Genomic DNA, 13988 nt, shown 5'->3' with positions numbered 1-13988 from the left:
TAACAGGATGGAGAGCCTAGAAAGAGACCTGTACTAATACAGGAACAAAGACAGCATGATGGGGAACAGGGAACTCTTCAACTGCTTCTGCAACAGCTGGATTCCGCATATGAACAGCTGAATCTACACACAGACCTTTCATTCCTCACAAACATTAACTCCAAATGGGTCACAGACCTAAACTACTACTCTCCTAGAAAGCGGCATAGGAGAAAACCTGCATGAACTTGGGCTTTGTGATGACTTTTTAAATAGAACACCAAGAACAAAACTCATGAGTGATTTGTGAGCTGGACTTTGGTAAAAATTTAAAACTTCCATCCTGCAAGACACTGCTAAGAGAATGAGAAGCAAGCCATTTTCCACAGTTGATAGAAGACTGTTTGCCCAAATGTACAAAGAGACTTTTAGCTGGAACAAGGGCTATCAAGATGGCTCAGGGGGTAAGGCTTGCCGCCAGTCCTGACAACGTGAGTTCAATCTCCAGAACCCATATGGTGGAAAGAGAAAATCAATTCCCACAAATTTTATTTGACAAGTGTATGCATGTATATACTCTATGCCTTATAAAAATGTTACATATATATATATACAAGTTATGATATAACATATATTATCGAAAGTATCAGAATAATAAAGATACATGATCGCAGCCTTCACAGGATTTTTTTTGTTGTTGTTCTGTCAAATAGTTAGAAGAAAACAGTTACTGCTGCTCAGACCAGAAGATGCAAAGACTGGGTTAGGGAACTTGCCCAGAGTGTGCAAGGTCCTGGGTTCAAATGCCACAGCAACAGAACTTCAAAAGGAGGAGGAAGTGGTGGAGGGGAGGAGGGGGAAGATGGGGAAGAGGGACAGCTGAGGCAGGGCACCCTTCCAGATAGTTTACTCTACTTTAAATTTATTATTCCAGGCCGGGCGGTGGTGGCGCACGCCTTTAATCCCAGCACTCGGGAGGCAGAGGCAGGCGGATCTCTGTGAGTTCGAGGCCAGCCTGGGCTACAGAGAGAGTTCCAGGAAAGGCGCAAAGCTACACAGAGAAACCCTGTCTCGAAAAAAAAAAATTATTATTCTGAAAAGAAGATAAAATTCCTTCTCTCATCCCAACAGTGATTCTATAAAGCACCCCCCCCAAAAAAAAAAAAAAGAACATGCACAAACCTGAAACTTTGGTGCTCATTTTTATATATCTAACACCATCTTTCTCCATTTTACCGCCAAGAAATATAAGCTTGAAAACTAAGTATGTACAAAGGTCTAGAAAATGAGGCTGTGCTTCTGTGTGTTTTTTATACAATGCCTAAAACTTTCAAAATTCTAATGTAAAATTAGGAACACAGAAGCAGACACGCTCTTTAGAATTGAGTCTCTCTCTCTCTCTCTCTCTCTCTCTCTCTCTCTCTCTCTCTCTCTTTCTCTTCACGTTTGTGTCTGGAGTCCAACCCATATTTACAAGCTGTTATTACGAAGGGAGAAATAACAAGAACGTTTCCTGGACATTTACAAAGTGAAGAGCTCGTTATCTCACAGATTGCTCGCACAGAACTCAGGGCTGCAAGCCTTGCTAACAACCCTTGCTAACAAGCCTTGCTAGCAACCCTTGCTAACAACCCTTGCTAACAACCCTTGCTAACAACTCTTGCTAACAAGCCTTGCTAACAACCCTTACTAACAGAGCCACAGACGACAGGACACATCCAAAGGAAAGCAGAAGCAGAGAAGAGACTATGAGGGCTCGGAGACAAGCACTTTGTGTGTTCTAAAAGTGGCCTGCCCTAAGAAGCTTCTGGAAAATACCACCAGTAATTACCTCACAGAGTTGCAGAGCTGTCCAGATACACCACCAACCCTTCATCCTCAGTCTGCCTCCAGCTTTGGGCCCTGCTGGTACACTTAAAAGTTGTAGGAGCTGCCCGCCATGAAGCTGCTGGGACTAATCAGGTGTCAATAAAGCATATAAAAAATGCTCCAGGTACACAGCACCTGTAGAAAACTGTCCCTGAGGCCCACGGAACTGATGATTTGCCTGGTGTGGAGGAAACCCATTTCATTCAGCTCCCATAAGAGAAGCAGGAGAGAGATCTACACAGCTCATCCCAAGAACCTCTCAGTCAGTCTCTGCCTCCAGCATCACATCTTTCCTCAGTGCTGACACAAAGTGACCTCAAGGTACTTCAGGTAAAGTACATGTGATGGGTTTGCAGAGCCAGTCCAGGGGAATGGCTATATAAGGTTATTTCCTTGACCTCTTAGTTACAACCAAAGTGACAGCAAGTGACTGAGATAGTAAGACATACAGAAAGACAAAGAGCTGGGCTGCTGGCACACGCCTTTAATCCTAGCACTCTGGAAGCAGAGGCAGGGGGATCTCTAAGTTCAAGGCCAGCCTGGTCTACAGAGTGAGTTCCAGGACAGTCAGGGCTACATGGAGAAACTCTGTCAAGAAAAACTAAGAAGAAGGAGGAGGAGAGAAGGAGAAGAAGAAGGGCATGTATGGAACTAGACAACCAGCTACAATTTTTTTCTGGAAGGCAGATAAAGGATTAGTAACTGGCCACAAAGAACATAAGAAAAAGAATGCTGTAAAAAAAAATTACCCTTTAGATATTAAAACTAGGGTGTCCTTAGTGATGTGCTGTGGTACTGGGGAGGCAGAGGCAGGGAGATTGTGACTTGAAAGCCAGTCTGTGCTGCATAAAGAGTTTGACACTGGCCTGAACTACATAGTGAAACCTTGTCTCAAAAAAATATTTTTAAACTGAGATAGCCAAAATTTAAATTTTAGTAACGAGGCTGGTAAGTAATTCATTAGAGGAGAGAGAGAAAAAAAACAATAAGATAAAAAAATAGAACAGAGAAGATAGGAAAATCAGAAAATCAATCCAGAAGTATCAATAATTAGCTTAAAATAGAAAGAAAAAAGTGGCAAAATTATGAAAAAATAATTAGAGAATTTTAGTGAATGGAAAAGTCCACCAAATGGTGCTTTTTAATGTACAAGGAGGTAGAGATGGGTATTAATGCCTAGTTTTATCATCCTGAAATTCTAGGACACTGGTGGTAGGAGAGGCTGCTAACAGTGGCTGTGGGGGTGGAGGGAGGCATGTGGCATACAGAATACAGGAAGTCAGAATAGGATGGGACTTCTCAACATGTGTGAGCTAGAAAAGACAGTGTCTCCACAATGCTGGATGAAATTGGAATTTACAGCCAGTCACACTATGACTCCAATTTGAGTATCATAGATAGTTTCAGAAATAGTGGGTCTAGCGTCAGAGAGAGAGGAGTCGCAGGATTATAGCTCTGCAACTGGCCAAGTCAACAGTCTGTTGGTAGAGGGACACCAGGGAAAAGGAAAGTAGAGTGAGTTAGAGAGGGCATGGTCGTGTTGTCAGGAGTGAGAAACAGAACATGGATGCCAATCGGAAAGAAGAGCTTCACAGACATGTTAAATGAAAAGAAGCAGGGGAAACAGAGTCAGACTAGAGAAGAAGGTTACTTACAGTGAATATAGTTATATGATAACAGGGTATGGACACTGACGACCAAGTCTGGTCTAGTTTTGCAAACTATAACAGAAGCACATCCAGAAACTGGAAAAACAATGAGGCAAGAGGGGCCCTGAGTTCTTGTCTGCTGTGCCAGAGTCCTCAATAGTCTAAAACCATAAGGAATAGCCAAAGAAACAGAGGAAGACATAAGTATTGAAGGGAGAACTGAGAATGATATCCTCTAGAAAATGGGACTTGGGAGTAAAGGTGGCCAGAGCAGAGGATTATGGGAGTTATGCAAATTGGATAATGATGTTGATTTCATCTAATGAATATAAATAACATTTTAAAGTAAGGAAGGATGAAAGAGGCAGGGAGAAAGGAGGGCTGGAACAAAGGGTAACACCAGTCTCTGCCCCATGCCTGCCCAGACACATCAGGATTTCTCACAGGGATGCATTTTCCCATCAGTTTGCTGAACTCCCTTCTGGGTTGAAAACAGCTGGTTTAGCCATTTCTGGAAACAAATGCACATAAAGAGAATCCTTCTTTAGGAGCACACGTGTGCACCTCAGGTGTGATGAATGAAGACATTACAGCCGTGAGTTTGTTAGAGAGGTCCAAGTTTTCACAGTGTGATGACTAGTGGTGAGAATCTCACATAGATTGTTTTTAACCTCAGCAACTCCATAGCTCGGCAGGGAATACTGAGCTAAAGTAAAAGCCTCTCTTTATTCTTCCAGACCTGAAACTGACTTAGTATACAGTCCAATCACAAGCCAATGGAGTGTGTCAATTACTCATGAGGAATGGGAGTAAGCAATCTCCAAGAGCTTAAGGAAATCCTTAACTTTCCATGAACAAAAAAAGATATCATTTTATTGGGACATTGAATGTTCTTATGACATCCTTTTGTCCAACTTTGATCAAAACCAGCTAGGAAAATTAGGAATAAATACCCAAAAAAAAATCATGTATTGGAATTTTCAAAGAATATAATAGTGAATAGGTAAAGTGGAGAAGATTCTTTTTTGTTTTGTTTTGTTTTGTTTTTTGTTTTTGGTTTTGTTCTCCACAGCCCAGACATAACTGTCTTTCTAAGCATCATTTTAATATTTTGGTTTCCTCCTCTATGGCAATATATTGTGATGAAAATCTCTCTTACAGTCTAAGAGATTGGAACATTTGCTGGACCTCACAGCTAGAGTTACTAATGCACCTTGTGGTCAATTAAGACTTAAGACTGCTATCCCACTGTGTGCTCAGCCTTTTTGTTTAACCTGCCTTTAAGAGAACAATGTAACATCTAACCTTACTGCCTTGGGCTTCCCATGTAATCAGCCTCAGCTAAGATTACATAGCTGTAATCCTAAGTGATGTACTCTTCCATGCCCCTGGCTCAGAGTAATGCATGTATGTTATGATCATCATCTTCTGGAATCAGTAAATAGAGGCTGGAAGCAGCCTTATAAAATGAACATCCACCATAAATATTGGCTGTGATGTATGGATATTGTTGGATAAACGATGAGGTTTGTAGTACTGTTTGTTATCGGGGGCAGTTGGAGTCAATAACTCAATCCCTTGTAAAATTCTATTAGTTTTTGTCCAGCGTCTACCTTCGTTTCTTCCACATGTGATACTGTGTGTGCTAGTCAATAAGGAAAGAGCAAAGCTTTTGTTAGGGACACACACTCAGACATTCACAAAGACAGACAGACACAAGGACAGGGATAGCTTCAGAAGCCAGCATCCAGACAGGCACAGATTCGGAGTCATACTATAGGCAAATGAGGAGCATGGGAGACACAGAGGGGGTGAAGTAGAGAATTCAAAGCCGGTTCACTCTGAGTTCAATAATACCAAGAGGAAGCGTTTTAATATCTTTCCTTAATGTGACACTGACATTACTGAAGACTAATTCATCAAATCCACGCACTCCTCAATTCATCGAAGGTAAGCATTGCCAGCCAATGAATCGTGGCTCTGGTGGATTCCAAACAGAACAACTGACTGCAGAGGAGTTTCCCAATCTCAGTGCTATGGGCATTTCTTTTTTTTTTCAATATTTCATTTTGATTATATTAGAAATATTAAAATAAAGATAAAACATTTTCTCAGTTACATTAAAATTTATCTTCATGGTTTGTCCTCAGTTGTAAAATGGAAGAGAAATTGCTGAAAATTGCACTTTTTATGATGGAAAGGATGGATTGTGGGTGTTTTAGTTTTCTTTTTTTTTTGTTATTAAATTTTTTCTATTTATTTTACATACCAACCACAGCTTCCCCTCCCTCCACTTCCACCCCCATCCCCTCCACTCCTCAGAAAGGGCAAGGCCTCCCACGGGAGTCAACAATGCATGGCATATAAAGTTGAGGCAGGACCAAGATTGCACACACACATACACCCTGCATCAAGGCTGAGTGAGGCATCCCACCACAGGGAGTAGGTTCCAAGAAGCCAGCTCATGTGCCAGGGATGGATGGCAGTCCCACTGCTAGGGGCCTCACAAACAGACCAAGCTACACAACTGTCACTTACATGCAGAGGGTCTAGGTCTGTCCCATGCAGGCTCCCTAGCTGTCGGTCCAGAGTTCTGTTGGTCCAGAATCCGTGAGCTCCCTCGATCTCAGGTCAGCTGTCTCTGTGGGTTTCCCCATAATGATCTCAGCCCTCCTGCTCATACAATCCTTCCTCCCTCTCCTCAGCAGGACTCCCGGAGCTCAGCCCAGTGCTTGACTGTGGATCTCTGCATCTGCTTCCATCAGTCACTGGATGAAGGTTCTATGATAACAATTAGGGTATCACCAATCTGATTACAGGGGAAGTCCAGTTCAGACACCCTTTCCACTATTGCTAGGAGTCTTAGCTGGGTCATCCTTGTGGATTCCTAGGATTTTCCCTGGCACCAGGTTTCTCCCTAACCCCATAATGGCCTCTTCTACCAAGATATCTCTTTCGTTGCTCTCCCTCTCCATCTATCCCCCAACTCAACCATCCCAATCCTTCATGTTCCCATCCCCTATCCCTTCCCCAATACTCCCTCCCCGCCACCCCCAGTTTACCCAGGAAATTTCATCTATTTCCCCTTCCCAAGGCAATCCATGGGTCCCTCTTAGGGTCCTCCTTGTTACCTAGTTTCTCTAGGGCTGTGGATTGTAGTCTGGTTACCCTTTGCTTTACATCTACTATCCACTTATGAGTGAGTACATGCCATGTTTGTCTGTCTGGGTGTGGGTTACATCATTCAAGATGATTTTTCTAGTCTTATCCATTTTGCCTGCAAATTTCATGAGGTCATTTTTTTTACCTGAGTGGCGATTGGCATTTCAAGGCAGGTAGTTATCTCTTGCTGTAGGGGCTGTCCTGTACTTCACAGTGTGTTTAGCATCATAACTGACCTGCACCCACTGTGGTGCCCTTCCCCAGAGTTATGACAATGGGAAACACCACCATGTATGCAATGAGGCACAAAATCATCCTCGGATGAGAACCACTGATAAAAAACAACATCTCTAACATAGTCTGCTGGTCAGTAGATGAATGCAGCATCTCAGATGTAATAGACTTCATAGATGCATTTCTTCAAAAGCCCATATTATCCCACAGAGCTGACCAAGGCATTGGCCAGCACATGCTGCTCTTTAGGTACTCATGGGTTCCCTTTCTTATGTGAGATCTATATTATACTTTAATTAGCGACTTAGGACTAGCCCAATTAATGTGCGTTCTGGGAGTTTCAACAACTACTCAGACTCTCATTGTGGCAACACCCTCCAGAGGATCAGTGAGGACCCCTGAAAGACCACACGTGTTTGCTGAAGAGCTGTCTTCACCACTCTGGATGCTACCTGACTTCTAGCTAATCGTGACAACAGATGCTCGCCACTAAACAACAACACCACTTCCGTTATCCCCTGCCCAGGTTCTTCAGTGACTTCTGTTTAACAATTTCTCCAAGAGATGTCTTGCCGAGTCCTTTGTGTGTCCACAGAGCCACCAGATACCAGACATGGTAAGAGGACAAAAAAAGTTCCAAGAGGCTGGGCAGTGACACTCTAATCAGCAGTAGAATGTGAGAAAATAGTAATGTTAACAAACTGGCCCAGGCATGAGGCCCAGCGGCACCCCTAACTATTTTATAGAATTTTCATACTTGGACCATCACTTATCCTCTAAGCTCATACTCAACAAGAAAGCATGAGGGAAAGGCCTGCTCTGTGTATTTATTTCTTCTTTCCAATGAGTTCAAATAACTAGAATTTATACTCATAGTATATTCTTTCTTCTTGCACAATATGTACACTAAACACGAAAAGAGATATACACTAGATGATACTCTCGACTGAAGTATAGTTTTGGGATGAAATACTGCTTCCTTTAGAAGCTAGTCGCTGAATTTGGTAAACCTAAAAGTAACTGACATATAATGTGCCCAAAAGACCTAGAGCGAACTCCTGAGAGCTTAAAATCGTAAGAAGAAAGCAACAAACAAGTAACAGCAAAGACTTCAGGAAAATACTCAGTTAAAAATCTTCTAGAGCCGGGTGGTGGTGGCGCATGCCTTTAATCCCAGCACTTGGGAGGCAGAGGTAGGAGGATCTCTGTGAGTTCGAGGCCAGCCTGGTCTACAGAGTGAGTTCCAGGAAAGGCTCCAAAGCTAAACAGAGAAACCCTGTCTCGAAAAAAAAAAAAATCTTCTAGAGCACGGCTTCTTTAACTGGAGGTTCTGTGGGGGCTGAGAAGTAATTGGCAGCAGTGAAGGGTTTCTGAACATTCAATAACCAAAAGTTCAATCAAAACTAAACGCATAATGAATCTAAGTTGTTTCTCTCAATGTTCTCTCGTGCTGCCTCACACAACTTCACCACAGCCTCGGTTCTGAACATACCACATGGGCACTTTGCACTGAGAAGTCTATCGTACCACATAATGTCAACAACAAACATTGCCCCAAACACCTCATCTCAGACTCGAGGCTGTTGTATATGATGAACAGTAGTGTTTTTACTGTGTGTACAAAGGTTTTCTGCTCTTACAGAAACCTAACGATTTCAGTAAGAAAAACTTCTTGTATTTTCCCACTATCATCCCTCAGAATGTAAGTATCAAAGGAGTGTATCTTTGGTCCATGTTATGTTACAATGTTGGTTTTAAAACTGCTGCTTGAATTCTTGACTTGAATTTCATGAATAAAAAAAAAAAATCAGTGAACGAATTTTGGCCTGAGATTAGAGCAGAATTTCTAACAATTTCTGAAATGGCCCTAAACATGCTTCTCCCATTTTGTACTATATATCTACACAAAGCAGCATTCTCAGCCCTGATAGATATAAAATCAAAACATCGGGGCTAGAGAGATGCCTCAGAGGTTAAGAGCACTGGCCACTTCCGGGAGACCTGGGTTCAATTCCCTGCACCCACATGGCAGCTCACAATTGTCTGTAGCTCCAGTTCCAGGGCATCTGACACCCTCACACAGGCATACATGCAGGCAAAACACGTTTTTTTTTTTTAAATAAAAATAAAATAAAAAACATCAATCAAATCTGAAAGATCCTAAAAATATTCTGCATCCTGTAATACCAACTATTTCAGCCAAGATTTAATTTTCTATGTAAAAATAAATAAGCATGTCTATCTCATTAGTATCCAAATTTTGCTCTAGTCTTAAGACCAAATTTTGCTCTAGTCTTAAGAAATAATAAAGTTATGTGTACACTAAACAAATGTTTTTAAATATATTTTTCATGATTTGTTATCAGGAAATGTTTGTTTTTTATGACCATTTTATATACTTTATATTCCTAGGGTCACAAAAATTTTCTCAGGTGAAAATGGGGTCATAAGAAAACCTATGATAGAGGAAGGATCAAATTGATGCTGAGAAACTTTTTAGGTGGCCCCTTTAGGACAAACCAAGTCACCCCATTGGCTGAGAGGAATGTTTTCCTCTGTCCCCTACATGAGGTGTCTTACAGAAATGGAGATTGGAGTTATTCATTTCAGAGCTTCCTTTGGGGGAGGGGGGCGTGTTTCAGTGATTCTTTGCTGTGGGATCCGGCAAGGAAAACATTTAGGTTTGAATCTGGTTTTTAAAATACACCATCGTTTGGATTACTGGTCTGACTAGCCATGGTATCTTTCTTGGTAGATTAGAATGTGAGGTCTGAGCTCTCACACCAAATTCTAGGGAAAAGAAAAAAATGAATGGACAGGGCCTTTGCTAAAGCTCTGGGCTCATCCATGAGCAGTCACAAGAAACTGCCTTAATGGCCTCTAAAGCCTAGAGGAAATGCCAGAGATTAAGGCCGGACTCCACCTTCAGCAGCAGCAGCCATGAAAGCCTTCACTTGTGCATGAATAGAACAGATTTTCAGAACAGGTAGAAATAGTTCAGTAGCTTAAAGAATGCTGCAAGGAGCATCTTCTCGAGCTGTGATCATCCCCCTCGGACATCACTGTAGAATGCTTGTGTACCAGTCATTGCTCTTCACTACCTGATCCTTAGGGTATCACTTTGCCTCTCCTCCTTCCTGTCACAGAAAGATGTGGTAAGGGCAATTGGCGATAGTCACAGTGAAATACTGTCTAAGAAACAGAAGTCAATGTTATTGATATCAATATTTTTCATATGTTTTCTGTGATGGTTAGCTTTAGCTGTCACCTTGCCACAGTCTAGAATCACCTAGGAAGAGAGTTTCAATGGGGATTGTCTACATTGGGTTGGCCTGTGGTGTGCCTGTAGAAGACTGTCTTAATTAAGTTAATTGATGTGGGAATACCCTGGCCACTGTGGGTGGCAACATTTCCTAGGCAGGGGATTCTGAACTGCGTATGAGTAGAGAAATTGAGCCAAGCACAAAAAAAAAAAAAAAAAAAAAAAAAAAAAAAAAAAAAAAAAAACAAGCAAATAGGCATGCATGCATTTATTCTCTCTCTGCTTTTGGATGTGATGTGACTAGATGCCTCAAGTCCCTGACTTGGTTTACCCAAAAAGAAGGAGTTGTAAGACAAATAAACTCCTCCTTCCCTAAGTTGTTTTCTGAGAGAGTATTTTCAAGCAACATAAATGAAACTAGAATATATTCTTTTATCAAGATTGAGAAAGCCCTTTACCAGGAATACCTGTCAAATCACCCTCAAATACTAGATATCTACCATGTATATCAAAAACTAAATATCCATCACATATATCATCTCGGTCAAGGGGCCTCCAGAAAAGCTTGGCCTTTTGACATGTAACAATCCTTCCTGCATTTGGACACCTATGAGCTTGATGGATGTCATTCATGTTCTTGGAGCACCCCAGTTCCCAGGACTCAAAATATAAGAGATGGACACTAGGTTACAGGAGGAGAGAGGGTGTAAACATGAAACATCTCTCAAAGTTTTAGATTTGGCTCTTTGTTTTGAAATGTTTAATTACTGAGCTATTTTTTTAGAAGAATATAGAGAAAAAGTTAGGCCTCAGAACCTCAAATGACACAGGAAAAGTGTGGTGATTTGAATGAAAATGCCCCCATAGGCCCCTAAGAAGCAGCATTATTAGGTGTGGCCGTGTTAGAGTAAGTGTGGCTTTGTTGGAAGAAATGTGCTTTGCGGGATGGGCTTTTCGGTCTCAGATCCTCAAGCCAGGATGAGAGGCTTTCTCTCTTCCTGCTGTCTGCTAATCCAGATGTAGAACTCTCTGCTACCTCTCAGGTACCACATCTGCCTGTGTGCCACCATACATCCCGCCATGATGACAATGAACTAAACCTCTGAACTGTAAGCCAGCCCCAACTCAATGCTTTCCTTGATAGGAGCTGCAATGGTCATGGCATCTTTTCACAGCCATAGAACCCCTGACTAAGACAAAAAGCGCGCGCGCAAACACACACACACACACACACACACACACACACACACACACACACACACACACACCGAGAGAGAGAGAGAGAGAGAGAGAGAGAGAGAGAGAGAGAGAGAGAGAGAGAGAGATGCTAAAAATGGGGGAGGGGGGCGTGCTTGGAAGCTGTCCGAGCCTCTAGCCTCAGAAAGCAGGAGATGGCAATTTCGTGCACAGTGCATGACTGTAAATGAACCTCTCTGCAGATAGAGTAGATAGATGTCTCTGCAGACAGGGGATGGAAGGACCTTCTGAATTTGTTCCCCTGAAATAAAACAAAGCACCCCCAGCAAAGTCCCTAGAATACGGAGTACATGTTTGGTTACGTCTGAGTTTTAACTGAAATAGAAACTGAAATGGGCTTTTTTTGATTGACAAGCTGTTGCTTGGGATTTCCAATTTTTCACGCACTGCTTTATTAAGAAACAAATGGTGAATTTCAAGCTCAGAAAGAGCCAGGAAGCCCCTAATTTTAGCAAGAAATTCCCCTAAAACAATGACAAGCCAAATTTCCTCAATTACACAGGAATACAAAAGATTTCCCACACTCCTATCTCCTCCTGCCGCCGTCAGGTAAATTCTGGTGTTGCTACTTGTCGTTATATGGGAAAGCCCTCGGCTTAGGAAGATTTGGGTACCTTTTCAGTCTTTGGAACCCTGGTGCCTCAGGAAGAAGCTGGTACCACGGTCAACATCCATCTTAACAAGACGACACAGTGGCTCACGCCTGTCATCTCAGTCCTTAGAGGGCTGAGGCAGGAGAATTGTGGCAAGAATGAGGCATGCCTGAACTACACAGTGAATTCCACGCCAGCCGGGGTGATATAGTAAGACCCTGTCTCAAAAAGGAAAGGAAGGGAAGGAAGGGGAGGAAAAGCAGGAAAGATGCTGTCCCAAGATCATGTTGCACGGGACCTTTAAAGAGTAGAACAGGCACTAAACCATTAGATGATTCACGGAAAAGTTTGTTCCTGAAGGATGGAAATTACAATATATATTTTCAGACTCTCATGTACCAGGAACCTTAACAAATTCATTAATAGTCTAGAGCAGCGTTTCTCAACATGTGGGTTGTGACCACTGTGGTGTTGCCTATCAGATATTTACGTTACAATTCATAACAATAGCAAAACTACAGCAGTACTTATGAAATAGCAGCAAAATAATTTTACATTTGGAGGTCTTTTACAATTAAAGGGTCTTAGCACTTGGAAGGTTGAGAACCACTGCTCTAGAGTCTTCAAAGCAAAAGTATAGTCATACACTGCAGAAATACACACATATATAAGTATATATGTCTATATACATGCACATATATGTCTATATATTCTGTGAGCATATCTAAAGCACAATGTTTGTATGAACATGACAACCACCACACTATAAAAAGGCAGAAACACAGCATGGTCTGTGGAAGGCCCTGCACTTGCCCACTAACCAAAAGCCTAAGACTGGGTTCATGTGGAGTTAGGGTGTCTGCTGCGAGCGTTATCTTCAACACTGATGAGGATTCAGGGATGTCTTAAAGAGTAGAACAGAGTACAGCAGAGGAACAGGCTTCCTGGTCCCTGGCTGGGCTTGGCTGCCATCTGGTGGTGATGGGGCTGCTGGCCACAGGAGTCTCGACAGCCTCTTCACAAAGTTGCTCTTGAAGTTGGAGTATGTGGTGACGGAGTCAAAAGTCAACAATGGAAACTGTGAGTGAGTTCTAGTGAGCTCAAAGAGGCAAAGGGAAGAATTCCTTTCACTGGAATTGCCTGGTATTTATCTAGAATAACACTGTATGTGTGCATGGGATTTAACTTTTGTGAACCCGAAGAATACTTTTCCATTTTTTTAATACCAGAACATCATTTCATAATCACAGCTTCCATCCATGGTTTTTAGATATACCGACACCGTTTAGAGAGTGATTCTATTTGACTTATCGTCACTACACATCAGTGGGATACAGAGCATACAAAGTGACACTGTCAGTTCCCTCTCTCTTCAATTTTCTTGTCACCAGAAGTCCAATGTGTTACCATTGTGCCACAGAGCCACGTCTCAATTTTCTTGCTGGATCTAAAGTTCAGAACTTGGAGGACTAAGCAAGTCACGTCAGAGGCACCTCCAGACAGTATCTGCACTCCCAATAATGCCATCTAAGGCTGGTGGAGACAAAGGAACTGCCATATTGGAGGGAAGACAGACACTCTCGTTCAAAATGTCCTTGGTGTTCTAGAATTTAAATAAGCATCTCCAGATAAAATAATTTTGAGCTTCAAAGGGAGAGGGAGAACAAAGTCGATGGTACATCAGATGAGAAAAGGGATCGATAAACTTCACGCTGGTAATCATACTGTGCCTTGACATGTCTGTGTTCCTTGGCATCTGTCACTCTGTCGGTCTTGAATGATTCCTACTTGGAATCTTGTCCAGGACTCTCTTCCAGGGTAACCGCTGGCTCACATTCACGGCTGGGTTCACCAACAGTTCCTTCAGGGAATTGTCTGGAACACTGCCTCTCTCTGTGCCACCCTGGGTTGGCAGCCTATTTAGGCTAAGTAATAATCCCCCCAGGATTCCAGATCCTAATCCCTGCCACCTACCAACATCAT

The 13988-nt window shown here is 42.3% G+C and overlaps 1 protein-coding gene across 1 annotated transcript in view; it reads right to left on the bottom strand.

Annotated features, from left to right (window-relative positions):
* Cdc20b (cell division cycle 20B) overlaps positions 1-13988 on the bottom strand; it is a 32971-nt gene extending 18983 nt beyond the window's left edge. The window contains 4 exon segments of the mRNA XM_052743771.1: positions 3915-4008; positions 12932-13014; positions 13017-13083; positions 13980-13988. Of these exon segments, the coding sequence (XP_052599731.1) occupies positions 3915-4008; positions 12932-13014; positions 13017-13083; positions 13980-13988 (253 nt within the window).

The sequence above is a fragment of the Peromyscus californicus genome, unplaced genomic scaffold (assembly GCF_007827085.1).
Source record: "Peromyscus californicus insignis strain IS unplaced genomic scaffold, ASM782708v3 Scaffold_18__1_contigs__length_77618521, whole genome shotgun sequence".
Lineage (NCBI taxonomy): Eukaryota > Metazoa > Chordata > Mammalia > Rodentia > Cricetidae > Peromyscus > Peromyscus californicus.
Note: the sequence above shows the minus strand (reverse complement) of the source record. Positions and strands in the feature narration are given on the sequence as shown.